Raw genomic sequence first — 26,566 nt, 5'->3', positions numbered from 1 at the left:
CTGGCAGGGGCTGAGATATGGGCGGGGCCTGGAGCTCCCCGGCTCACTGGGCTGAGATGCAACAAACTCCCCCTCTCCCACCCGCCATTCTCCTCAGAGGCAACAGCGCTTTTCGAATTCCTCCCGCCAAAACACCTCCTCCGCTGTGATTGGCCGGAGGGCCTGGCCAATGAAAGGGCTGTTACTGGCGTCGGCGGGGAGGAGGAGCCACGTTCGTTCCCCGGGAAGGTTCTATCGGAGGCGTGGCGCGCGCGTGCAGGCGCTAGGGAGGGGCTCGTGCTGAGTGTTGCAGGAGCTGGAGTTTGCAACAGCAGCAGTAAAGGGGTGCTGCAGAGAGGGGTCGGTGGGCACCCCGGGCACTGTTCAGGAGGCAATTGATTGGGGTGCAGGGAATAGAGCACGTCTCGGTCCGGGGAGGGAAATGGAGCCCCCCCTTAGTGGGGGGACTGGTGGGGGAAGGGAGCCTCCTACTGTGTGAGGGGAAATGGAGCTCTCCTTAGTACGTGTGTGAGGGGGTGACTACGGGGGAATGGAGTCCTCCCTTGTGTATGAGAGGCAGCTGTGGGGGGAATTGAGCTCCCTTAGTGTGTGTGTGTGCCAATAATGAAGAGGGAATGCCCCCCCCTCAATGCAGGATCTGGGTGGTGTACTGGAATAGAGAAGGAATATGGATCTTTTTGGAGTAGCTGGGAATAGTTGTGAGGGGAAGCCCCTTGTATAGATTGCAACTCTCGGAGCAATGTGTTGTGTATTTGGAGGAGGGAGGGGTGTGTGGCCAAAAGAATGTCGGGATCCTTTTGCCTCTTATGCTGAAACATCCATGTTTCTTATCTGTGTCTTGGCAGCACCTGTCTCGTCTCTGGCTGGCTTCCATCCTCAATGCTGCCACCACACCCGGGTGGCTCCTAAGATTCCTAGTGTTTGGCAGCCTGCCCCCAGCTTTCCAACATCCCTGTGCACACTCCATTAACCTAAATAACAGGTACCCCATTACTGTTGCTCCCTTCCTCAGCAGCAGAAGGGGTGGGGATCTGGGTGGGGCAATTTATCCCCTAAAGAAAACAAGCAGGGGTTGGTGGTAACAAACCAGTGACTAATTACATCTCAGCACTGAAGGCGTCTGACACTAAAATGTGAGGGGAGCTTAGGACTTCTCTGTGTTAGAGATTTGCTCCAATTACAGACATGGGGGTAGTTGCACTGGTAAAGCCATGAGAGGAAGGATTCTCTAGTGGTTAGGACACTAAATTCCTTGCTCAGCCACAAACCCCCTGTGTGACCTTGGGCAAGTGACTGAAGCTTTGTTTACACTACAAGTGCTACTGCAGCACAGCTGCGCTGCTGTAGTGTAGATGCTTACTACAGCAACAGAAGGGGGTTTTTCATCGCTGTAGTAAATCCACTTCCTCAAGAGGCGGTAGGTAGGGTGATGGAAAAATTCTTAGATTGGCTTAACTATATCTGTGGGGGGTGAATTTTTTTATATCTCTGAGTGACATAGCTAGATCTACCTAAGTTTTAGGTGTAACCTCTGCCTCAGTTTGCCATCTGTACCATGGGATAACCTCACAGGTATATTGGGAGGCTGAATACAATAAAGATTGTGAAGCAATCGGATATTGCTGTGATGCGGGCCATGTGAGTACTGGGGATAAATAGTTTGTATGGGTCGAGCTTATCCCTGTTTTGAGACCAGGGGAAGCTGAACCAGCAACAATGGAGGCTTATAGTGGTTCGCCCTACCTACAATATTTACACTATCGATCAATCTATCCAGGGCTTGTCTATGTGGGAAAGGCTTGCCAGTTATACTGATATAGTTATATTGATGATGTGCCCTGTGTAGACTCTTATTCCTGCATAAAAGTGACTTTTTTTTGGTTTAAGCAGGAACACCTTCCTAAACAACATAAGCTAAACTGAACAAAGGGCACCCTCGCACCAGAATAAGCCATTGTCCACACACAAAAGTATCAGTTTAACAATACCGGTATAGTTAAAGCAATACAGACCCCTTGTATGGATGCCTTTATGTGTAGTGGATAGAGCACTGGACTGAAACTTGAGAAATCTGGGTTCTATTCCTGGTTCTGCCACTAGCCTGCTGGGTGACCTTGGACAAGTCGCTTCACCCCTCCGTGTCTGTTTCCCCATCTGTAAAATGGGGTTAATGATATTGACCTCCTTTTGAGATCTACTGATGAAAAGCCCTGTATAAGACTACCCATTAGTATACCAGTATAAAGTGCTTCTGGTTATTCCTGTATGGGAAAGAGAATAAGCTATACAGGGAGAACTGCATCCACGCTAGGTATTGTCTCAGTATAACGCTGCCAGTTTAAAAAAAAAAAAATGACAACCCTGCCATGTACAAAAACTTTAGAGCAGCCCTTAAAGTGCCCTCGTGTGCACCAGCTGTAATTATATAACTGGTATAACTGCTGGTTTAAATTCACACCTTAGGATACAGCAGAAAACTTTCCCTTGTAGTCAAGGCCTTAGTTAATTGCACAGCGTCCAATACTCTAGTATCTGAGCACCTTTAATGTATTTGTTCTCACAACACCCATGTGAGGCTGGGCAGCGCTGCTGTCCCCATTGTATCGATGGGGAACTGATGCACAGAAAGGCTAAGTGATTTGCCCAAGGTCACACCAGGTGTCTGTGGTAAAGAAGGGAATTTAACTGGGTCTCCTCTGTCATCTGGATCTGCACTGTTGGCAGCAGCAGGGGCATTATTGTAGACCTGCTTGTGTTTTTACCCCTGAGCCATCTGACTTACTTCAGAACAGAGTCATGATGGTGGCCGACCTTAGTGCTCTCACCGCTGCTAGGGTCGGTGGAGCAGTGGTGGTGTTAGACAAATGATGGGAGAATTGCCTGCAATTCGGAGTGTAGACGAGGCCATATAGGGAAAGGTCCATATCCTACTTGCCAGTCTGCTGAGACAATTGAGCATTGCAGTGATGGAGCCATTCTCCCTGTCCCGTTCCCTGAAGCCAGCTGTTCCCTGCCCCAACCTGGGGCTGGTTTGGAATCGGCTCTAGAGAGGATGTTCTCTATCCCATTTGCTAATTCCCCAAGCCAAGTCATCCACTTCCTCACCAAAGGGGGGTGAGAGACTCCACATGACAGTCTGTGAGCTGTCCAGTTCCCCCAACCCTGAGCTGGATTGGAACCAGTGCCCATTGGTGACTGACTCCCTATCTGTTTCCCCAGTCCCCTGAGCTGGCTGGCTGGGTGCCAGTGACCCAGAGGTGACAGGCTGTGTACTGAATTATGGAAAAAATATCATATTTCAGTACCATTCTGTGCTCCGTGTCCCCTGCTACTTAAATATATCAACACTGCCTCAGGGAAAGTAGCACATGGATAATACATAGATTCCAAGGCCAGCAGGGACCATTGTGATAATCTGGTCTGAGCTCCTGTATAACACAGGCCAGAGAATTTCCCTGAATTAATTCCTGTTTGAACCAAAACAGATCTTTTAGAAAAATTGCCAGTGGTAGAGAATCCATCACAAGGCATAGTAGGTTATTCCAATGGTTAATTACCCTCGCTGTTAAAATTGTCCACCTTATTTCCAGTCTGAATTTCCTAGCGTCCACTTCCAGCCATTGGAATTTATCAGATCTTTGCTAGATTGAGGAGCCCTCAATTATCAGATTTTTGGTCCCCGGGTAGTTCTCATAACCTGCGATCAAGCCACCCTTTAACCTTCTCTTTGTTAAGATAAATAGATTTTGCTCCTTGAGTCATTCACTCTAAGGTGTATTTTTCCAATCCCTTAATCATCCTGGTGGCTCTTCACTGACTCCTTCCCGATTTATCATTGAGCCAGGAATAAAATGGTTTATAACAGTCACTATCCTTCCAGGGGGAGATGGTTTGGCAGAAGCTTGCGTAGGCTCACTTCCTGCTTCCAGTCTTTCACTTTTAGGAGTACCAAATCCACCAAGGGAGCTCTGCTGGATAGAGCCTGCTGCGTTCCCAGGGCTGTGTTCCGTGTGCAGGGAATCTGGTGTCTGGTAACAAGAGGGAGGCTCTGCTGACATGTGCTCCCCTGTGGCCGGTTCTAAGATTCTCTATCGGAACTCCCGCCTCCTGCGCCTGGCGTTCCTGCAGCTCCATCGCCAGCAGAGGGCAGATGTATTCTGTGATGTCATCCTGCAGGCAGAAGGTAACCTGAAAGAGGGCAGCGGATGGGTACCCACCGTTCTTGTATCTGGGGCTGAATTGTCACCTTGCCCGTGCTCGTAATGATGTGATTTGATGTACATTTCCATAGACGATTCATTATCCATAAGTATGTCGTTACATTTTAACATAAAGGGGGCTGTATGTTCGCTCAGCCCTTAGCGTTGCCGTTTGCAGTGGCGGTTGTATCATTGGGGACCATGATACTGATGCGGCCTGATGTGATAGGCGGCACTGATGGGTTGATCTGTTTGGGAATCATAAGTAGAAAAAGGTCTGCACAAAAGTGGAAGTACTTCCAAAGAGGTTTTGCAAATAGCAGCCTGCCTACATGGCGCCAGATATCTGTCAGCAGACATATGGAAATTAAGTGTACATCCTTGATCGGAGCATTGCGAGACCATTTTATATGAACTTTGCCCTCAGCTGCTTCATGTTCAGCTGACAACTTGAGCATATTTTGGTCTGTGACTCATTAATCAAACTAACAAATCAGGAAAAGCTTCAAGATTAAGTGTGGGGGCGATTGTCTCACTAATATTTTGTTAGTGTCTTGTTATTCTGTTGAAACTTTTATTGGGTGAGGGGAAGTTTCAAGCAACAGCCTCCTGTCTCGTTGCATCTATAAGCAAGGTCCCCGCTGCTCTACAAAGTTTAATTCTTTTAATATTCCCTGGAAGTACTGTCTTTGTCTGCTGCTAAGAAGTGTCTCGGGAGTGGCATCCTTCGAATTAGTGAGGCTTCCATATGCTTCCCTGGCTCTTTGTTTCAGAATCTGACTTTTAGCAGATGGTGCACGTAGAGTGTGAACCAAGACCCAGGACTCTAGTTATGGACACGAGAGAGCGTGTGTGTTTGGGGAACGTGGCCATGCATCTCACGGTCTTGCTCATACGGTATATTGTTTGTTTCTGTATGTAAGGAAGCTTTTATTTCTTGCTGGCTGGTAGCTTTGGCTGCGTCCAAATGGAACTCCAGAGACACATAAACCAGCTGTTCTGTAGCTAGAGACATGCCTGTCAGTCTCTCACTGAAATAACATTTGCCTTGATGTGCCGGTGCTCAATGTCCTCTTTCTTAGGTGGTTTTTGAAAGAGGAAATTAAATGAAAAATAAAATCCCTCCTTTACGATAACATCCTGGTTGAAGTCTGAAATACTGAAAACTCTGGCAGCACTGAACCTTTCCCTATAGTTCTCTGCCCCTTTTGGAGGGGAGGGTTTGGAGCAATTTCATGGCTGCATGTCCCTGCTGCTAGCTGTCTCCTAAAGAACCAAAGAGGGGTGCAGCCAAGGTGGCCATCCTTACAGTATTCCAAGCTGCTCTGAGTAGCAGTGCTAGGGAGAGGCTGGGTTGGGGGTGCTGGCTGCGTTGAAGGCAGCAGGAGAGGCACCCAGAAAAGTGGATACATTCTCAATAAAATCCCTGCGCCTCCAGGGCACACGTCTGTCTGAGTCTCCCCTTTGTGGATAGTCACGAGACTGCTGGATTGGACCCAAATCTTTGGACCCCCACATGCTTTCCAGCCCACTGGGTCTGGGCAGCGTCCAGACGCTCTAGGTCTGGCCTCTTAGGCACAATCCTGGGACCCCGATCTCATCCAGAATTCCTCCTTGGGATGTGGGACCCCGCAGCCCAGCTCCCGGGACCAGTGCTGAACCACCCAGGCCTCCCTAGTAGCGTATGCATGCTCTCCCCAAAGCCCCACCCTCACGGTGGCTCCCTTGCGTAGTTTCTCTTCAGGGACCATGTGTCATGGGATAGAAAAGGGATATGGAGAAAAGTGTGGGTGGCTTGTTTTTTTAAAGGAAGCAGACAGCCTAATTTTATTTCGAGTGGGGTTTGTTAGTTTTATTTGGCTGTCGATGCAGTTAACTGGAGCAGTGGAAGGAACCTCAGAAATAAAAGCATCCCCTTGAATTACCCTCCGCTTAGTATTAAATGGAAGCATGGTCTTTGCTACTAAGAAGCCACTCGGGGAGTGGCATCCTTTGCTGGAGGCGTGGAGGAAAGGCTGGAGAGGGGGCCATGGAGATATGATCTCTCCACAGACAAAAATGAAACCAAATCCCAGCATAAGCAGGCTGAGTTAGAGCTGCCTCAGGAACCATAATGAAGTGTTGCCAACTCATGTGATTTTTATCATGAGTCTTGCAATATTTGGTGTTTTTCTTATAGCCCTGGCTGCGAGAATTGGAAGACAGTAAGAGAATCTTTGCTTTAATTTTTTTTAAAGTGTATTTCTAGCCTTCCTTGTGCTTGTGGAAGAAAGCTTGAAAAAGTGAAGCAAGGACCCCCGAAAGGTTCTGGAATCAGAAGGCAAATAAAAATAACGATTTTAAGCCAATATCATGATTTCTGGGGTGGGGTCCAACTCCTGATTTTTTGAATTTTTGTGGGTTGGCGATACCACGGCTTTGGGGTAGTTAAAATGCGAACTGCCCTTCTGCATAAGTGAGGTTTATTAATACTGAATAGAGAGGAGCCAAGCCCCACACAAAGCAGGGTTCTTGAGAGGATGCATATTCGGGGACAGGAGCGGCACAGAGCAGGCCAACCCAAACCTGATAAAGCACCATTGTTAAAGGGTAATAGCTAATGCTGTAGCTGAGCCCAGCTAACCTATGACACTCATGGTCCACTCCTTTGTTTGCAGGAGAGGCTGTACCGGCTCACTGCTGCATTCTCTCCGCCTGCAGTCCCTTCTTCATGGAGTGCCTGGAGAGGCAGATGCCCTCCAAGGGGTGCAAAGTGGTGCTGGAGCTGCGGGGTCTGAAGATCGGGACGCTGCGGAAGCTGGTGGATTTCCTATACACCTCGGAGATGGAAGTGTCCCGGGAGGAGGCCCGGGATATCCTGGCTGCCGCCCGGCAGTTCCAAGTGGCAGAACTGGAGTCGCTGCAGCTGGAGGGCGGGAAGCTGGTGAAACAGGTGCTGGGTCGGCGCTTGAACCGGAAGTGCCTGCAGCCGCCCAGCCTGGCTCCTATCTCTGCTAGGGTCGTGCCGCAGGCCTGTCCGCCAGCTCCCACTGCCCCACAGACATTCCACTCCCTGGTGGCAGGCAAGCAACTTACGGCAAAGCCCCCAGGTGATGGTGGGGTTCGTGCCAGCAGCACCACCTGTCAGGCGGAGAGCGCCAAGTATTGGGCGGCTGTAGTACCTCAGAACGGGGGAGCCCAGCCGGGGATGCAGGGGGCAGTGACTCCTGTGGAGACTGGGAACGTGAGCACCAAGAGCCGCTCCTTGGGCTCACACAGGAGCCTCAGTGTGGGGCGCACACTGGGCGAGGCTGAAGGGTCACAGGGCGAGAGGAGCGCTGAGCAGGCCTGTCCCAGCGAGGGTTGCACCACAGACTGCTCACCACTGCCAAGGAAGATCAAGCTCAGCCGCCTGAAACTGCCCCCTCCCCACAACGCCGGTGCCACGAAGGCGCCCCCCACTGCAGCACCCAGCAAGACCCCCACGTCCATCCGGCGCCTCTGGCGGCAGAAGACCCCAGGCTGGGATGAAGCAGGTGGGCTAGAGCAGGGCGGCCCCTCTTGCCCTGCTGGGAGCCTCCCTGTGCCTCCAAAGACCAGCAACAGGAAGCGAAGCTCCAGTGCATCGGCTTCTGGCTCAGACACTACCCCAGAGGAGGGGCATGTGGGTAGCGTGAAGCTCAGGAAGGTCGTCAACGGGAGTTGCTGGGAGGTGGTACAAGACCCACCAGCCAGGGAGCCCCAAGGAGCCCCAGTGACCATGAGAGAGACAGGCGCCTCCCGTGTGGCTTCCCCGCCCAGCTCCAGACCGCGCAGGCCAGAGCTGCCAGAGACGCGGGCAGCCAGCTCCACTGAGCTGCTGGCTGGAAGGCTGGAGGCTGCGCCGCTTCCTGAGCAGGTGACGGTAGAACAGGGGCCCTCAGCTGGGAGAGGAGGCTGCAGGGACCCTTACGAGCTGGACATGGCGGCATTGGAGCCCTTGAGTGAGAATGAGGAGTTTGGGGACTCAGCACCGCTGGAGCAGATGCTGGACCTGCTGCTATCAGGCAGTGGCGTGGAGGGCCTGGGCACTGCTGGGCCAGGAGGGACGGCAGGCTGTGCCCCTTCCATGGGCCCCTCACGTGGGCCAAATACGACACCTGAGGCAGCAGGTGAGGAGTGGCATCCCCCAGAGGTGCAGCTGTGGCCAGAGTGGGATGACCCAGGGAAGGGCCCCCTGCCAGGATGGGAGGTGGGGGGTGGTCACTCCGCCCTTAGCACTGCAGATGGGGATCCCCTGGGGCAGCCTGTGGGTGGCCATCTTGCACCCAGGAGGGCTCTCTCCAGTGGTCACCACCCCTCCTCATGGAGCCCAGTGCCCCTGGCACCCGCCAGCCCCCAGACTCCTCAGCACCCGCAGCTGGCAGCTGGCAGCAGGGAGGCTCAGTCGGCTCATGTTCCTGCGGAAGACAGTACGGGGAAAGGGCAGGGACTCTGCACCACCCAGGCTGCTGGGATGGAGACAAGGCCCCAGTTTCAGGCACCCTGGGGGCTGCCCCGAAGCAGCCCAAAGCATGGCCCTTTGGACCATCAGCCCCCGGACAGTCCGGAGGGCGACGAGATTGACATCATGGCTGGCGCTGAGGAGGCTCTGGTACCTGCTGGCATCACCTGCGTCAGGCCTGACCCCTCCTCGGAGTCTGATGAAGAGGTGGACATTCTGAACTAGTCTGTAGCAGAGGGGGAGGGAGTCTAGCTTATGGGAGCCATCACAGCCAGCTGGCCACCGAGGTGTAGCTGTCAGAGCTGAGACTGACTATGGGAAGCTGCTAGTGACAAAATGAATCAGGTTGTTGGAGTGGGGAGCTCTGCGGAGCCTGATAGTGGGAAGAGCTCTCCCACCGCTGAAGGACTCTGCAAGTGGGGGTCAGGGATCAGTTGGAGGGCACAGCTGGGTTGAAGCCAGGATGGAGGTGCAGCATCCCCCTCCCCCCCATTAATTCTGGGATGGGGCTGAGTCATACACAGGGATGTCACTGGGATTTATACAAGAAATGCGCTGGTCGCTCGAGAACGGGGTGGCCCCAGTGTTACCTACTTCTTTGTTGTTGGAGCTCTGCTGACCTCTGGTTGAATAATCTTATACCACTGCTTCAGTTCCGCTGAGCAGCCTGTGTTCGGAGGGGAGGGGGCTGGAAAGGGATGGAAAGAGAACACCCCTTCCCAGTCATCTGAAGCTTCCTCCCCCCCCCCGCCCATTGTGCTGGGACAGAGGGCTGAGGGGCTGCACATGTTGAAGCAGCTTTTCCTGCTGTCACAGCCACTATCAGACGCACTGACATTTTGTTGATGTACAAGGCAGAGTTGTGTGGGTGCAGCGAGTGAAGGGAATAAATGGACCCAACATGGATCAAACAGTGGAAGTCTCAATTGGGGGTGGTAGTCAGCACCCCTGGGTGTTGTAGAATCTCTTTAGGGCTGATGCCACCAGTGCTCAGCCCCCAGGAGAGGCCTTGCCTAATTGTCTTAATCTTCTTTCCTGCCCCTGTTGTGCATTTAGCTTAAGCTTTTCCCTCTACGTTTATGTATGTAAACATCTTAACCTTCCTAAGCCCGGCCATGGGGACACAGGCCACGGATGCTGGTAGAGCACTGTTAGGAGCTCTTAAGGCTGCAGCCAGGACTCTAGTTTTGCAAAATATTTGGCCAGCAGTGGTACCTGCCTCAGCCATGGAGTCATGGCTATTTCAGGAGCAAACGCTGCTCCTGCCTGGCAATGCCATAGCACAAGCCCCTGTCCCTCATTTCCCATGATCACATTGCTGCCCCCATTGATCTGTTGTGCATCTCATCCAGAGTTGATGTTTTCCTGTAATGACCCAGCTCCCCTTTCTTCCCTGCTGCTTTCCACAGCACATGTATCTCTCCACTGACGAAGAACCAGCGGCTCCATAGTTACTTAATGCTCATCTTCACGTATCACTGTCCTAATGAGAACATCTGTTACCCTTATCAGCATGTATTTTCATCCCCCATCCAGGAACTATGTGGGCTTTGTGCCATGCTTCCTCCACTTCTCTCACTGCAGGGATTGACTAGCAGCCCCTTTGGCAATAGACAAGACAGGTGATAGCAAGGAGAGGCTGGAGTGTGAGAGGGTGGGGCTTGTTTGAAATAAAGAGTTTGTTGTATTTGCCTCTTGTTTGTTCTGCTGGATTTGCCATTACATGGACTGCACCACCCTGCTTTCCTAGCCGTGCAGTGCAAGCTGCCAGGAGCCATTTCCTCCCTCCTGCAGGAAGCAGGACACCTGGCAAGACTCCTAACAGAATGCACGAGCATGTCCTTAAGTGGGGCTCTCCACTGATGGCTGCAAGCTGTGCAACATAGTGGGAGGAGGAGAATCATAGATAGAATCAGATTATTAGGGTTGGAAGGGGAGAAGGTGCAGTCCAGCTGACCAGCCTGCAGGGTGACCTCTGAGCCATTGCCCCACCTTACTGCCACTTACAAGTAAGTTTTTTTAGAAGCTTTATTACAAAAAAGTCTAACCACAAACCAGTGAAAGATCATCTGCTAACGAAGGCCAGAGGATGGTTGTAGGAGCAGAGCAGAAGCGAAGGACAGAGTGGCATCATCTGGCCCACCACTCCCCGTGGGAAGAGCTGCAGTATCAGAGACATGACTGAGGTTTGGACATTGGCCCCTCCCCCACTTCATCATGCCTCATCATGGATGCTCCGGTCCACACAAGGAATGGATGGGTCCTAGACCCAGCTGCTGGGATGAGAAAGAGATGTCAGCCCTGGCTGTTCACACAGGGAATGACATGCAGCCCCCCCACTCCTGCACTAAGCATCCAGTCATTTGGGCCCAAAACACTGACCTGCATTAGCCTTGTTGGCTAGAGGTAGTTGCCACACTGAGGTCACCCATAAGCTAGTGAGAAGCCTGCTGACTTAAGGGGTGACAGCTCCTTGACAGGAAGGATGGTCCAGAGGCCAGTGTACGAGCCCAGCACTTGGATTCTCAGGTGTGTTGTGATACACTCATATTACCTTAGGCCCCCCCCTGATACAGGGCTCCCACCATGGGGGAGAGACCATGCAGGGTCTGGATGAGGTGGATGGGGATTCTGCTCAGCAGCTGGAATACAGAGCATGGGGCTGTAGCACCCGCCATGCCCTCTCTGCTTACAGGTGCCTGCTTCCTCCTCCCCACCACAGGGCATTTTTGATGGATCCAGCCCTGCTTCCAACTCCAGGAAAGGAGACACTTCCCCCTCACAGGAATAGCCAACACAGCCTGGACTAGGTTTTACTCTCTAGGTGTTCTGGGCTTGGAATAGGCCGAGGCTCCAACAACAGCCACGTTCTCGCATCCCTAGCACTAGCCTGCTGACAAGTTCAGCATGTCCAGTTAAGGCAACCATGCCCCATAGCAGGTATTCGATTAGACACAGGTGCAGAAGTGACCCCAGGTGCATGGAGTCGGATCTGCTGTCTTTAGTGACAACCGTGTGCTTCAGCTCCCATTAGCCCTACAGAGACACCACTGCTTGGGAGCACAAGCTCTATTCCTCCTCATGCATCATGTGCTGGCCCTGATGCGAGGGCAAGGAGGTGGCACGGGTAGTTTAGAGTGTAGTTTGCTCTGCAAGACCTTTATGACTTGCCATGGTGCGGGAGAAGGAAAGAGCCCAGCTTGACTTGTGGACAGTGATGAGCTGCCAAATTTTTAACAATGGGTTCCCTCCTCCCTCCAAAATTTTAACAACGGGTTCCCTCCTTCCCCCCCCTCCGGGGGGGGAGGGGGGTCGTGCCCCATCCAACCCCTCATGTTCCTTGACACACACACTCCGAGACCACTGACCCATCCCCCCTTCCCTGTCCCCTGACTGCCCCTTGCCGCCCCACCCAACCCCTCCTCTCATTCTCAATGGCCCCCCAGAACCCCTACCCCATACAACTACCCCTTCTCTCTGTCCCTGAGTGCCCCCACCACCTCATCCAACCCTGCTCTCCTGACTGCTCCCCAGGACCCTTGCCCCCATTCAATCCCCCTGTTCCCTGCCCTCTGACCCCCCCACTCCCAAACTCCCCTACCCTCTCTCCAACACCCCCTCCCTGCCCCCTTACTGCGCTGCCTGGACGTGGCTGGGCCAGGACAGGAGTCGCGCGGCCGGAGCCGGAGGATGCGGAGGGAGCCCGGCGGCCGGAGCCAGGTGGCTGGCCGGGTGGAGCCAGGGAGGGCTGCGGCCAGAGCTGGAGCCGGGCAGCCGGGGCCGCCGTCATGCCCAGACCCGCGCTGCCGGAGCCCGGCCCCCTGGCAAAACAGCAGGGGCGGCTGGAGCCACGGGGCCAGGCCGGGCCGGAGGTGGGGGGCCGTGTCCAGAGCCGTGCATCCCGGTAGGTGGGGGCACGGCAGGGCCGGGAACGCGGGGGGGGGGGGGCCGGGCCGGGCCGCGACCGCGGGGGGGGGGCCCGGGCAGGGCAGGCAGGGCCGGGAACGCGGGGGGCGGCCAGGCAGGGCCGCGAACGCGGCGGGGGGGGGGGGCGGCCAGGCAGGGCCGCGAACGCAGCGGGGGGGGGGGGGCGGCCAGGCAGGGCCGGAACGCGGGGGGGGGGGGGGGGGCGGCCAGGCAGGGCCGGGAACGCGGGGGGGGGGGGGGGGGCGGCGGCCGGGAGGGCCGGGAACGCGGGGGGGGGGGGGGGGGGGGCGGCCGGGCAGGGCCGGGACCCCGGGGGGGGGGGGGGGGCCCGGCGGGGCCCCCAACCCGGGGGGGGCCCCGCCACGGGGGGGGGGGGGCGGGCCCGGGAACGCGGGGCCGGGAACGCGGGGGGGGGGCCGGGCCGGGAGGGTCGGGCGGGGACCCGGGGACGGTAGGTGGGGGTACGGCAGGGCGGGGGGGGGGGGTTCGGGGGGAGTCGGGGACGCGGGGCCGGGCAGGGTCGCGGCCGGGGAGGCGGGGACGGGTCGCTGCCAGGGACCGGCCGGGGCACACGCCCCCCCCCCCCCCGCCCCCAGTTTCCTACCTTAGGGTCGTCTTCCTGGGCCGGGGAAGCCTGCCTGCTTCTCAGCCCTCCCAGGCTTCCCGCGCGAACAGCTGATTCGCGGGAAGCCCTGGGGGAGGAGAAGCAAGGAGGAGCTTCATGGCAGGAGGTGGAGGCAGAATTAATTAGACGCCGGACAGAGAACTTTAGCAAGCGGTTCGCTGTCCGGCGTCTAATTTTAGCAAACGGTTCACGCGAACCGTTGCGAACCGTCTGCAGCTCACCCCTGCTTGTGGAGCCCAGGTGGTGCTGGCAATTAAAGCGCAAGCTGAGGGGGTTTGTGCTGGAGTCAGACAGACACACAAATCTCAACCATACTAGTTACAGTCACTTCTCCCCTCCTCCCTCTGATTTACAGCAGCCAGCCCTTCTGCTGGGCCAGTCTTGGAGCAGGAATAACTCACCTCTGTGCAGCTCTGCTTTAGACCAGGCTGCTCTTCAGCACGTCCGCCACCTTCTGTGGCTCAGGGAACTTGAGCTTGCGAGGTGGCCCTTTCTTAATGCCGCTCCATAGCTCCACCGCTGAAACCCCAACAACAAGGCAGGGGTGGTTATGTGTGGGATGCTACCCATTGGTTTGTATTGCAGGAGACCCTAGAGACCCCCCACTGAGCGAGATCAGGGGCCCCAACTGTGCCAAGTGCTGCACAGACACACCCCGAAGTGAGTTCAGGGCCCCCCCAATATACCAGGTGCTGCATAGATCCCCACTGACCAAGTTCAGGGCCCCCCCAATATACCAGGTGCTGCACAGACTCTCCCCACCACAACTAGAATTGGGCCTGCATGGCACAGGCCCCTAGTGAGGCACAATATCTGCCCCCCAGAGCTCTGAACAGGGTGGGAGGAAGGGATGCAACATATGCATTTAGGAACCTAATCATGAAGGAGCTCACTCTGCATGAGGAGCTCACCATGTCAGCCTGTCCCAAATTGGACAATCTCACGAAGCAGAGTGTGAGCATCCCTACCCCAGTGTGCAGTCACCCAGGCACTTTTCCCTGGCACTGCCCTGCCTCCCCCAATCATTGCACCCTGACTGAGCACTGCGCTACAGAAACGCCAGCACTTACTACTTCCATCCTCCTTCACCAGGGACACCTCAAAGCTGTTCCTGCGTGGTGTCTCAGGGTTGATCTCCACCACCACGTTGGCGACGGTGCGGCGCAGCGCCTGGCTCACGGCATCGGCGTTGCGCCCGTAGACTCGTCAGCTCTTACTGCGGGGGGTGATGGGGGTCAGCAGGGCTGGGGATCCTGCTACCAGGCCTCCTGCAGAGGCGTTAGCTGAACAAACCAGCCCCACGTCGAGCAGTGCCACACTCCCAGCAGAGCCCTGCCTGATCCATGACCACATCCCCCCATCCAGTGCCTGCTCCCCCTCTGGAAGTGTGTCAGACTGATTCCCCCCAAGGTAATCCTCCCCTTCCTCTCCACAGACAGGCCCCCTCCTGCCAGCTATTGGCACCCATCCACCACCTGAGCATTCCTGGTGCCTTCCACAAGGACATGAGCCTGCTGGGGCTTAAAAAACACCCACTCTCTTGCACTGGCCAGTACTCACCAATGCTCAATAACCACACGTGGTCCCGGGCCCTGACATCCCTCAACCCGTGACCTCTTTGGCAGCGTATCGGCACCGCCATTCGCCTTCAGGTCCTCAGAGTTCACAGCCTTTGCCTCAGGCTCCTTTGCCTTCCTCTTCCTCGCTTTGGGGGCCATCGTGCTCTGGGAGAATAAACAAGAGCCCCTTACCAGGTATCTCTAGGTAGTTTTCAATGGGCTGTTTTTGGAACAGATCTGCTCTGGCTCAAACAGGAGTTAATCCAGGGAAGTTCTCTGGCCTGGGTTATTCAGAGGGGGTCGGGATACATAATCACAGTGGTGCCTTCTACCCTCAGAGGCAGGACCACAGGCCCCTTCCACCCAGGCACAGAAATCACTGAGGGCGTGGCAGGAAGTGGAGAGACTTTCAAGGGACAATGAAAACCAAGAGGCAGGGAGGCGAGAGGACCAGAACAGCAAGGGCGGGTGGGGGAGCTAATACAGGGCAGGGGCAACGGGCACCAGCATGTTTGCAGGGCAGGATGGAGGAGCACCAACAAAGCGAAAGAGGTGAGGGACTAGATGGACGGGGGCACCGCTGCGTGGGTAAAGCCCCCGCTTCCTGCACTGGGTACCAGCAGCGTTTCGCTCCTGAGCATCCCAGCGCTGGGGGTCCCGGCGGATCAGCCCCTCCCCCAGCAGCGGAGCCCCCAGGCCCATACACCAGCCCCACGGAGGGCAGCACAGACACAGGCCCTGCCCAGAGACAGCCCCACAACCTACCGCCTCCTCCCCAGCGAGGGCCCAACGGGGAACCCCGGCGCAGCCACGCGGACCAGCCGGCCGCAGGAAATTGCCCTGCTCCCAACCATGTGGCACCACAGAGGGGGGACGGGGAAATAAAGGTGGGGAAAGGCATCACCTGAGCCAGCCGGGCCTTTGCCCCCGGGGCAGCTGAGCGTGATCGGAGCCGCTTCAGGCTCCCGCCAAGGCAGCGTTGTAATGAAAACACGTGCAGCGGCTTTTACTGCAGCGCCTCCCCCCGCCTTTCTGCAGGATGGTTCCTGCCCGACTTTGTTACACAACGTTCTGAATATTAATGAGGCTTCTTTGCAGCCAATCAGAGCTCAACCTGGGTTACTGCGACAGGTCTGGGCCCAGCTGAGTTTCCCCGCACAGTGGTGGGACCAGAGGTCCCGATTTTATAGGGACAGGCCTGACATTTGGGGTGTTGTCTTATATAGGCTCCTATTACCCCTCACCACGATCCCAATTTTTCACACTTGCTCTCTGGTCACCTTATATCACAGGGCAGATCCCAAGGGCTCAGCTGGGACTCCAGCAACCTGAGCAAGCAGGGCTGCAAGTGTCTTGCAGGGACCTTGGTGCTGCAAGCTTCCTTACAGCAGTGCCCCACGGGGAGCTCAGCACTGCGAGCTTCTCCACAGCAGTGCCCACCCAGGGCCCAAGGAACATCAGCTTCCCTACAGCAGTGTCCAGTAGAAACCTCAGTGCTGCCCTGCCATCTCCAGCAGCGTAAGTTTCTTCACAGTAGCATGCAGGCACATGCTGCGGCCATGCAAGCTTCCTCCCAGCAGCTGTTAAGCGCCTGTGAGCAGCAGGGGGCACTGGGGCCTTCCAGGTGTATTGGACCTGACTTGTAGGAACAGGCAGCATTGGCCTGTCACCCCTGCTGGTGGTTCTCAGCACTGAGCTGCCAGTACAGCCCTCCCACCATGCCAGCCAGGGAGTCCTGATGCAGACCTTTCAGACCAGTTTGCAGCCTAGCCCCAACACTCCCTTCCTCCCACCCCCAGGCACTGAGAGCAGAGCAGGGCTAACCCCCCAGGATAGGAACCCAAGAACATATTCTTTAACTGGGCTGCAGCCACCACCACAGCTCACCTGCAGCTGGAGGCAGCTCCCTGGAGCCAGGGCTGGCCTGCTGAGACCAGCAATGGCTCAGTGAATATCCACCCTTTCCCAGGAGCCAGGACACAGCGAGATGGGAAGGGAGGGTTCATTCTTAGCTTGGTTTATTACAGACACTGGCACAGGAAGAGATGATTAACAGAAGCATGGAGTGTTTGTCCTAGGAGCCCCAGCTGCTCAGCCACCACAAATTCCTCTCCTCTTCAGGGCTGGCATGAAGAGCCCCTGGCTGTGATTCAGGAAGGGTGGGTGCCCCAGGCAGCTGCAGGCACAGAAACGGGGAGCCCTTCTAGGGCCATCCAATCACTTCCCCCCCCTCCAGCTCGCAAGGAGACCAGGTGCTACGCTCAGCCTGGCACCACCACCTGCCCTCCTTGCCCCATGAGCTGACTTTTGGCACTTGAAGAGTTAAACCAAGACCAGCTGGAAGGAAGGGAAAGGAAACTAGTAGGGGTCGGGCTCCTCAGCGGGAAAGGGGCAGAAGTCAGGCACTGGCCAGGAGTCCTCCAGAGCAGCAGAGTCCAGTTCCCACCAGCCCCAGGCTGGGACAAGAGTTACATGCCCAGGCTGCTCTGCCACCCCGAGTGGCACATACGCTCCAGCTCCTCCCCCCACAGCCACTGGGTTAGCCAACAGCCCTCCCAAGCGAGTCCTGGGGGAGAACGGGGACCTGACCTACACCCCCCCTCATGCACCATACGGCGGGGAGGAGTCCCGTGCACCTCCTTACCCCCACACAGAAAGCGGGGGAGGAGAGACTATCTTCCAGGAAGAAGTGGTTGGGCCCATCAGCAATACACCCCCCACCCCAAGTTGGTTCAGGTCAAGTCAACACTCCCCACCCACACCCCCATTGGTTCCATTCAACTGGGGGAGGGGGCACCCTCAAACTCAGCTGCTCCAAAGGCCTAGGGGAATTCTACCCCCAGCCCCTGCTGGACCAATTACTGCCCCCCCCCTCCCCCCCCAGCCAATCAGCAGCCTGCAGCCAGTTCTTGCAGTGATGCCAGAGAGGAACAGGAATAAATAAGATGCCACAGAGACATGGAAAGTCCAGCATGGCCCACTGGGGAGCTGGGGCATGGCTAAGCCCCAGGGGGAGGGTGGTGACTCCCTGATGCAGCTCCCCTCGTCACCATGGCACCGTCTTCGAGACAGGTTGTGCTGGGCACCATGGAACAGCTGCCGGGAGAGGGCGGGGGTGGCAACTACAGGGAACGAGGCAGGTCTATTTGTCCTTCTTGCTCTCGCTGTTGGGGAGCTCTGTGCTCGCCGCCAGGGAATCCTGCTGCTCCAGTGGCTCCTTGGGCCCCTCATCTCGCTGCTTCGACTGTTTCTTGGCCTTCTGGTACAGCTCGTTCAGGCTGAACTCCCGGATTACGTTCTCCTGTGGCACAGAAACAGACCTCAGCGCATGCTCTGCCACTGCCAGGGCCTGCTGCAGGCAACACAGGAGGAAGGGGGCAGCACCATAGGTCTGGCCAGCGGCTGGCAGCTCGGGGTAAGGGGATCCCTCAATGCCCTGCAGGCTGGGTACAGATTGCCCAGAGTCATGTTGCAGTGGGGAACAGGGAGCTCCGGGGGTGGGCTGTCCTGATGGTGGGTGGGAAATGGGTTAAGAGGAGAATTCTGCCGTGTAGCCAGTAACGCTGGCCCAGGCCAGGAGCTCAGCAGGGGAAGGACCCAGCAGAGGATGGCCCTATCCAGCCCATGGCTGGGGCAACGGAGCCAATGCCCCAATGCTCAGGGAAGAGCCCGATTGAACAGGCAGAGCTGAAGCTACACAGCTCCTGCAGCAGCCCAGGAAGGGCCGTGGATTACACATGCCCCTCACCCTACAGGGTGCCCCCATGCATCCCACCTCAGAGAAGGTCCAGGAGACGGCCCGGCCCTTCTTGTCGATCTGCGGCCGGCGCATCACCTCCTTCCCGCCCTGGAAGAGGATCAGGGTGGGCAGCTGCTTGGTGAGGGGTGAGGTGCTGACTTTGTACCTGTGGGGACGGACGGACAGGAGTGACCCCTTGGAGCACCAAGCGATCCCAACCCCTCTCCCCACTCACTCCTCAGGCTCTGCATTGCTCTTTCCCAGCCCCTAGACACATCCACGTCCCAGCCCCCCAGGAAAGGGGGAGACTCCGCTTCCCAGGCAACAACCCCCACCTCAATCCAAGCTAACAGGACGGTCTTGGTGGCTGCACGCGGGGGTCAGCAACATCCCCACGGCTCGGAGCCAGCAAGGAGGGACCTCTCTGAAGCAGGGCTAGGCGGGGAGCAGACTACCCAGGGCCACTGGTTCCCAACACAGCCATAGCCCTCCAGGGGATCCCAGCAGAGAGGAGACCCCCGGCGTGAAGCAACGACCCTCAGCATCCTCATGGCTGGGCTGCTGCTGAATCGGCCGGGGCGGGATGGGCAGTGGTGGGGCAGTGGAACTAGCCCACTTTTGCCCACCTTGCAGAGGCATGAGACTGAGCTAGTTACTCACGGCAGCCTGGACCCGCTCACCTGGTGCTGACATCAGGGTAGCGGCCCACGTCCACCTTGCCGAAGCTGAGCCCCGTGCAGTTGTACCTGGGTGGGGGGTGGGGGGGGGAGAGGCAGTTAGCGCAGGGAGATCCCAGTGCATGGGAGGGGAGTGTGGTGGCAAGAGTACGTGGCTGGGCTCAGTTCTCCCCCACAAACCCCAGCTGGGTCAGCTACATTCCCTGCCCCCGGGGCAGTCTCAGCCCAGGGGGTGACAGGGGTTCCCCCTCCCCTACTCACCGAATCACAGCCTGGGCACCACTCACTTGAGAGACAGGTCGGCGTAGATGGGCGCGAATGACTGGCATTCATTGGACCAGTTGGCAAAGAACTCCACAATCCAGGTCACCCGCTTGTCCCGCTCCAGTTCCTCCTGCGGCACAGGCAGAAGGGTCATGCCCCACCTGCGACCACAGGTACCACAGCCCCAACACCGCCAGCCCAGCACCCCCTCCCTGGGCTGCAGGTCAGGGCAGAGATCGGCAACTGCAGGCGGAAGCTGGTCCCCAAGCCACAGCCGCCCATGTGTGAATGGTGGCCTGGGGGCTATGGGGCAGCCGATACTCACGTCAATGGTTTTATCGCTGAAGTATTTGATATACTCTGGGCCCAGGTAGAGAGGCGGCTTGCAGGTCATCAGGAACACTGAAAGTACACACACACACATCACAGCATGAGTCACTGCACCCTGTACAACCCCCCACACCAGCAGCTATTTACTCATCAACCCTAAACCCGGGCTTAAAATAGACTCACCCTCAGGTGAGGAGTTGGGCCTGCTGTGACTGGCTGCACTTTGGAGGAGGGGGGCAGGGAGCCCAGGCAGGCATAGAAATCAAATGTTCGGTTTCCAGGACTAGGCTGCTTGCTGGGTGGCCTTACGGGAAGGTTGGCTAAAGCATCTCACGCTGGGTTCCTGCCCTAGTGGATGGGGGAAGCTATAGAGGTGATGTACCTGGATTTTAATCCAGCTTTTGACAGTCTCTCATGATGTTCTCCTAAGCAAACTAGGGAAATGTGGGCTAGATGAAATTGTAATAAGGTGGGTGGCCAGCTGGTTGAAAGCGCGCACTCAAAGAACGGTCATGAATGGTTTGCTGTCAAACGGGGAGAGCCTACCTAGGGGGGTTCCGCAGGGGTCAGTCCTGGGTACAGCCATACACAACACTCTCACTAATGCCTTGGAAATGGAGCGGAGCGTATGCGTATAAAATCTGCAGTCGGAACCAAGCTGGGAGGGACTGCAAGCATGTTGGAGGACGGGATTAGAATTCAAAATGACTGTGGCAAATTGGAGAACTGGTCTGAATTCAACAAGGTGAAATTCAATAGACAAGTATTACACACAGGAAGGAGAAAAAAACAAAAACGGATGCACAACTACACACTGGGAAATAACTGGCTAGGAGGCAGCACTGCTGAAAAGGATCTAGGGGTTACAGTGGATCACAAATGGAACACAAGCCAACAATGGGATGCAGTGCAAAAAAGGCTAATCTTATTCTGGGGTGTATTACTAGGGTATTGGATGTAAGACACAGCAGGTAACTGTCCTGCTCTGCTTGGCACTGGTGAGACCGCAGCTGGAGTCCTGTGTCCAGTTCTGGGTGCCACATTTTCAGAATAAGGACAAACTGGAGAAAGTCCAGAGGAGAGCAACAAAACTGGTAAAAGGTTTAGAAAACCTGAGAAACTGGGCATGTTTAGTGTTGCGAAAAGATGACTGGAGGAGGTGGAGGACCTAATAACAGTCTTCAAATACACTGAGGGTTGTTATAAAGAGGATGGGGATCAACTGTTCTCCATGTCCACTGAAGGTAGGACAAGACACAATGGACTTAATTTGCAGCAAGGGAGATTTAGATTAGCTATCACGAAAAAACAAACTCTAAGGGTAGGTAAGCTCTGCAACTGGCTTCCAAGGGAGGCTGTGGAATCACCATCACTGGAGGTGTTTAAGAACAGATGGGTCAAACACCTGTCACGGACGGTCTAGGCTTACATGGTCCTGCCTCAGCACTGGGTCTGGATTTGATGACTTCTCAAGGTCCCTTCCAGCCCTACATTTCTATAATACTAGGTCGTTTTTCTATAGTGCTTTGCAGCAGTGGATCTCAAAGCACTTTACAATGGAAGTCAGTAGCAGTCTCTCCATTGTGCACATGGGGAAACCAAGGCCCAGAGCAAGGAAGTGACTTGTGCAAGGCCCCACAGCAGGCCAGCCGCCAAGCAGGGGAGCAGGGAACAGAACTGAGGTCTGCTCCAGTGCTCTATCTACTAGGCAACACTGCCTCCTTACAGCCTGAGCTCTCCAAATGCAGGTGGTTAAGCCAGACAGGGGACGCATGCGTTAGCAGGTGGGGAACAAGGGGATGGCATTGAAGGGCTGGAGGCTAGGGAGCAGTGGAAATGCACAAGGCTGCCAGTGGCTCCAATACTCACGATTGAGGCAAAGCTTAGCACACAAGCTCACACCCTGGCAAAGCAGGGAGAGTGGCTGAGACGCAGGGGGGGAGGTAGCTGTTTTGTGGGTAATGGTGTAACGTGTGGTATGTCGAGATAAGAAGCAACGTGTTTGCGTGGCAACACAGCTGTCCGAGTGGACACCACAGAGCACGGGGAAGAGCTGGGCCCGCCGGGAACAACACTCAGCACTTTTCACTCGGAGAGCTCAAAGTACTGAAAAGGGAAGCGACTCGGCAGAGCTCCCAGCCTAGCGCTGAACCCACCAAGCCAGCCTGGCTCCCAACTGCCAGCAGTCACTAAAAGGCCCCCATGTCCAGCAGGTCAGGGGGCTGGTTCTCACCCAGAGGAAGGCTGGAGGGAGAGGGAGCTCACCGTAGTGAAGGTTGACGCGAGTCTCCATTAGAAAGTGGGTATTGCTCACCCCCATCCCCCACAGGGGACCTGGGCACATCGCATCTGCCCTGGGGGTATTACCGGGGATTTCCCCGAGCTGTTCCAGAGTCAGGAGGACAGGATGGAAAGAGGCTGAATGCACTCACACAGGAAGGGATGGTGCATCTCAGAAGGCAGGGCTGAGCCAAGGGACGACAGCTGGGTTTCACTCTAAGGCGCACAGGGACACGGACTGTTTTATGTGAGCGCTAACAGTCCAGTCATGGCCCAGGGCCTTGTGCTAGGGGCTGTGCAAACCCAGAACCAGACAACAATCCCTGTCCCACAGAGCTTGTGATCTAAGACGAGGCCTGGGTAGAGGCAGGGAGCAATGAGTCAGAACCAGCCAGCATGGTCGGCAGTGGTCTCTGCACACCAGCCACCCAGCCTACGGCAAGTTGTGTGTGGGTTTCGTAGCAAAGGGGAAGCCTGAGGCGGGAGCTCTGTGAATGCTGATGGGGGGCTCCTCCCAAGCGGGAGGGGCAGCAGGGAAGAAAGCATGAAGGAGCCTGTTTGAAAATGGAACAGCTAAGTGACGAAGGCTGGGACCACGGGCTGACTGGGGGGCGGAACACCGTGATCGCCTGTGAGAGGATAGGTGGGTGGGGACAGGTTCTGAAGGACCCTGAAAGGGGAGACCGGGTGCGTGTGCCTGGGGTGCTGGGGAAAGGGGAGCCAAGAAGACATGCAAGGAGGGGGGTGAAGCGGCCAGAGCGACAAGCCAGGAATATGGTTTTAGCAGCAGCGATGTGCACAGGCCCCTATTGCAGAGGTGGGACCCCGGCCTCGGCAGTTACTCCTCTCTGGGACAGGGGAGCACGAACAGCTTCCAGCCAAACAGTGCAGCAAGAGGGAGCCCGAGACCTTCCCCTGGGAAGTGACAGGGACTTGCCAGCCTAAAAGGGTGCGGCATTTAAAGAGCTGGTACATTCAGCGTCAAGGCTACACTTAACCCCCACCCCTGACATACGCAAGGAGGCTCAGAGACTGTGCCCCCTTATCTGAGATGAGGCTGTTTGGCTCTGGCTGCTCAGCACCATAGGGCGTGTGGGATCGGAGATGCGGATGCAGAGAGGGATAGCTCAGTGGTTTGAGCATTGGCCTGCTAAACCCAGGGTTGTGAGTTCAATCCTTGAGGGGGCCACTTAGGGATATGGGGCAAAAATCAGCACTTGGTCCTGCTAGTGAAGGCAGGGGGCTGGACTTGATGACCTTTCAGGGTCCCTTCCAGCTCGATGAGATAGGTATAGATTATGCAGAAACTGGGTAGGCACAGCGATATCTCAGTAACAATCCTCTCTCCCATCGTGTCTGGCTGGTCTACTTAGATAGGCAGGGACCGTCCCTCACTGCACAGGCAGCACCTAGCACCATGGAACAGCGACAGACTCAATTCTGTTCAGAACCAGCCGCGTGTCCCCGAGGTGGCATCTCACCTATGCAGAGTGTCAGGTAGAGCAGCCCCATGCGCACATCCAGCCGGAAGAAGAGGATTACGTTGGCCACTTTACTGAACATGAAGATGTTCCCCAGGTGCTGATCCACGGTGACTGGGGGAGAGAGATGGGGGTGATGGTCAGCCCCGGTCTAGGGAGAAGCTGAGGTGCATGTGAAATGTCCAACACAAACTGTCCCCCCACCTCTCCTGTACCTGCCCCCTGGATTGACGCCAACACACACTGACCCCATAACTTCATCGCACTCGCTGCGGGACAGAGCTGCCTGAGGATCTCCCCAATCCTGCCACGTGATCTCCTCAGCCAGACCCCCTCCAGACCTCCGCCCATGCTTCCCCTGGGGTCTGACAGGGAGACCAAGCCGTGCCAGCCTAAGAACAGTCCTCGGAATGCCCATCCCCTCATCTCCTGCTTGCAGAATAGTTCCAGCGAGGGGTGGGGGGGGACTCACTGGATCTGCGGTTCTTCATCATCACGATGGCGCTGAGGAACATGAGGATCTCCACCTCCCGCTGAAAGAAAGGGTGGGGTGAGCATGGACGAGCGGGGCGGGCAGAGTCAACATGGCTCAGGGAGGGGATACCAACCGAACCAACAAAGTACAGGGGGGAGAGCTAGGCAGAGCCACCAGGGCACAGAAAGGGGGATCCCAACCACAAGCAATAGCAGACCGAACCAATGCAACATGGAGAGGCCATGGTACCCGAGAGGGGCTGGCTCTAGCCTTGTCTGTTGTACAGATCGTCCTGTGCAGCCAAAACGCTCTTGACTCAGCCTGGCACTAAGACCAACAGCAGCTGCGGCAAGGGGCAGCAGAACTCCCCTCCACCCCATGGATCTCCATGCAAAGCCACTGGGGGCTGTGAGTAGCTATGGGAGCTCCCAGATACTCAGCTGGAGCACAGGAATGCCAACCCATTGTCTACACTGCCTGCCGCCAGTCCGCACTGCCTGCACTCTCCTCCCTTGCCCCCAGCCCCACCCCACGAAGGGGAACTGCCAGGGAGTAGGTGTGGTGTGAACCTTGCATGAAGGACTTGAGCCCACCCCTGGGAGCTGGCTACGGTGGGGCGAGTCAGCCAGAAGCTGAGCTGGGGCATAGCAACAGCATGTGGGGGAGCTGAGTGCAGGAGTAATGGAATCACAAAGCGCTGCAGGGAGGAAAGGGAAATTACACCTCACCCTAGGCCAGCGGTTCCACAACTTTTTACCTTGCAGTCCCCACCGCCCTAGGTCTGTCTGTCTGTGCCACAGCTCCAGGAGGCTGGGACACAGAGAGGGGTTAGGGGGCCGGGGATGGAGCCGGGGGCACTCCCTCCTGGGGCTGGCCCAGGCCCCAGCTGCACCCCCCCTGCACATTCCTCCACAGTTTGGGGACCTCTGCCCTAGGCCATATCAGGACATTACTGGGATGCATGTGGAGGAGGGCGATGAAAGTACAGTGGAAAATCCTTAGTCCGGGCTGTCCCACCACAGCGTGAGCATGGAGACCCTGACCCGGGCCATACCAACCGCATCACTAGGGAAAGGGGGTGAATTTGGGTGCAAGGCTGGAAAAAAAATCTCACCAGCAGCTACTAGTCCAAGGACTTGCCTGGATGGATTATCTCAGTGCTCCAAGCCATAGCCCCCCACAGCTTGGGCCTGAAGACCCATCTCCTGCTGGCTGGGCTCCGACACCCCATTGGAACCCACCAAACGCTACCACGCCCGACCCAGCATCCTCGCCTGGGGGCAGAGCTGTTTCCTTCTCCCTCCTCCAGAGTAAAGGAGGACACCACCCAGTTGCAGGGATCCGAGGGGGGAGGGGGGTGTCCCTGGGACTCACCCAGTCGAAGTCGCGGGGGGGGGTCGGGACTCACCCAGTCGAAGTCGCGGGGGGGGGTCGGGACTCACCCAGTCGAAGTCGCGGGGGGGGTCCCCGAAGGGGGGGTCGGGACTCACCCAGTCGCGGGGGGGGGTCCCCGAGGGGGGGGTCGGGACTCACCCAGTCGCGGGGGGGGGTCCCCGAGGGGGGGGTCGGGACTCACCCAGTCGCGGGGGGGGGGTCCCCGGGGGGGGGGTCGGGACTCACCCAGCCGGGGGGGGGTCCCCGGGGGGGGGGTCGGGACTCACCCAGTCGCGGGGGGGGTCCCCGCGGGGGGGGTCGGGACTCACCCAGTCGCGGGGGGGGGGCCCCGAGGGGGGGGTCGGGACTCACCCAGTCGCGGGGGGGGGTCCCCGAAGGGGGGGTAGGGACTCACCCAGTCGCGGGGGGGGGGGGTCCCCGAGGGGGGGGGGGTCGGGACTCACCCAGTCGAAGTCGCGGGGGGGGTCCCCGAGGGGGGGTCGGGACTCACCCAGTCGCGGGGGGGGGTCCCCGAAGGGGGGGTCGGGACTCACCCAGTCGCGGGAGGGGGGTCCCCGGGGGGGGGGTCGGGACTCACCCAGTCGAAGTCGCAGGGGTTCCCGTCCTCGCGCTGCGTGGGCAGCCCCTGGCAGAGCGGCGGCAGCTTGCGCACCAGCAGGAAGGCAGCGGAGAGCAGCGCCGAGAGCGGGTAGTAGGGCCGCGCCAGCCAGCGGCAGAGCCCGGGCACCGAGTAGAACAGCGCCAAGAGCGGGGCCAGGACCGCCATCTTCACCTACACCGACCGGCCTGCCGCCGCGGGGACAACCGCGCACGCACCACCGCTTCCTATTGGGCAACCGCGACGCCAATCATGATGAGGGCGAGGACTGATAGGAGACCTCCATTCTCATTGGTCTTAGCCACTGCCACTCACTATCAGACACATCCGATTGGATACAGAGATCGCAACGGAGACGGGATCGCTAGAGCAAGGGAGCAATCAGATATCGAGAATTGGAAAGACGTGATTGCCAGACCTGGTTGTCATCATAGTGCGCGAGGGAGAAAACCAATCACGTCAGGGCTGAGTCCATGTAACTTTTTGTCCAATCAGAGACACGCAGGGACGTGAGATTGGGCGGAATAAAAAAGAGATTAACCAATCAAAGACATG

General features: G+C 57.0%; 3 protein-coding genes across 5 annotated transcripts; 1 reads left to right on the top strand and 2 right to left on the bottom strand.

Moving 5' to 3' along the window:
- Positions 1 to 204: 204 nt before the first annotated feature.
- On the top strand, positions 205 to 10,682 carry BTBD18 (BTB domain containing 18). The gene is made up of 4 exons (XM_045016015.1): positions 205 to 339; positions 846 to 982; positions 3,881 to 4,183; positions 6,857 to 10,682. Exons 3-4 carry the CDS (start codon positions 4,057 to 4,059, stop codon positions 8,884 to 8,886), a joined length of 2,157 nt encoding a protein of 718 aa, XP_044871950.1. The 5' UTR covers positions 205 to 339; positions 846 to 982; positions 3,881 to 4,056; the 3' UTR covers positions 8,887 to 10,682.
- Positions 10,683 to 10,734: 52 nt separating this feature from the next.
- Positions 10,735 to 15,833, bottom strand: SELENOH (selenoprotein H). Of its 3 annotated transcripts, none has more exons than XM_045016009.1 (5): positions 15,677 to 15,833; positions 14,774 to 14,937; positions 14,284 to 14,429; positions 13,615 to 13,732; positions 10,735 to 10,934 (listed from the first exon to the last, which is right to left on the bottom strand). In XM_045016009.1, exons 2-4 carry the CDS (start codon positions 14,929 to 14,931, stop codon positions 13,632 to 13,634), a joined length of 405 nt encoding a protein of 134 aa, XP_044871944.1. In that variant the 5' UTR covers positions 14,932 to 14,937; positions 15,677 to 15,833; the 3' UTR covers positions 10,735 to 10,934; positions 13,615 to 13,631. The 3 variants fall into 3 exon arrangements, with proteins under 3 accessions (XP_044871944.1, XP_044871946.1, XP_044871945.1); XM_045016011.1 differs by lacking the exon at positions 15,677 to 15,833 and adding an exon at positions 15,541 to 15,586; XM_045016010.1 differs by lacking the exon at positions 15,677 to 15,833 and adding an exon at positions 15,538 to 15,645 and having other exon boundaries at positions 10,736 to 10,934.
- Positions 15,834 to 16,773: 940 nt separating this feature from the next.
- On the bottom strand, positions 16,774 to 26,407 carry TMX2 (thioredoxin related transmembrane protein 2). The gene is made up of 8 exons (XM_045016001.1): positions 25,991 to 26,407; positions 24,016 to 24,076; positions 23,544 to 23,657; positions 19,778 to 19,854; positions 19,476 to 19,582; positions 19,192 to 19,257; positions 18,548 to 18,677; positions 16,774 to 18,073 (listed from the first exon to the last, which is right to left on the bottom strand). The coding sequence occupies exons 1-8, from the start codon at positions 26,177 to 26,179 to the stop codon at positions 17,915 to 17,917; spliced, it is 903 nt and encodes a 300-aa protein (XP_044871936.1). The 5' UTR covers positions 26,180 to 26,407; the 3' UTR covers positions 16,774 to 17,914.
- Between the last annotated feature and the right edge of the window lie 159 nt (positions 26,408 to 26,566).

Source organism: Mauremys mutica, chromosome 4 (genome assembly GCF_020497125.1).
Source record: "Mauremys mutica isolate MM-2020 ecotype Southern chromosome 4, ASM2049712v1, whole genome shotgun sequence".
In the NCBI taxonomy this organism is placed as follows: Eukaryota; Metazoa; Chordata; order Testudines; family Geoemydidae; genus Mauremys; species Mauremys mutica.
Note: the sequence above shows the minus strand (reverse complement) of the source record. Positions and strands in the feature narration are given on the sequence as shown.

What these genes read in the sequence shown, in the direction of transcription:
- BTBD18 (XM_045016015.1), top strand. Translation starts at nt 4,057, where the DNA reads ATGTGCTCCCCTGTGGCCGGTTCTAAGATTCTCTATCGGAACTCCCGC. An exon ending in TGTCATCCTGCAGGCAGAAG is followed by an intron (nt 4,184 to 6,856) that starts GTAACCTGAAAG and finishes CTTTGTTTGCAG; the next exon opens with GAGAGGCTGTACCGGCTCAC.
- TMX2 (XM_045016001.1), bottom strand. Translation starts at nt 26,179, where the DNA reads ATGGCGGTCCTGGCCCCGCTCTTGGCGCTGTTCTACTCGGTGCCCGGG. An exon ending in GATGAAGAACCGCAGATCCA is followed by an intron (nt 23,658 to 24,015) that starts GTGAGTCCCCCC and finishes TCTCTCCCCCAG; the next exon opens with TCACCGTGGATCAGCACCTG. An exon ending in TACGCCGACCTGTCTCTCAA is followed by an intron (nt 19,258 to 19,475) that starts GTGAGTGGTGCC and finishes CCCCCCACCCAG; the next exon opens with GTACAACTGCACGGGGCTCA.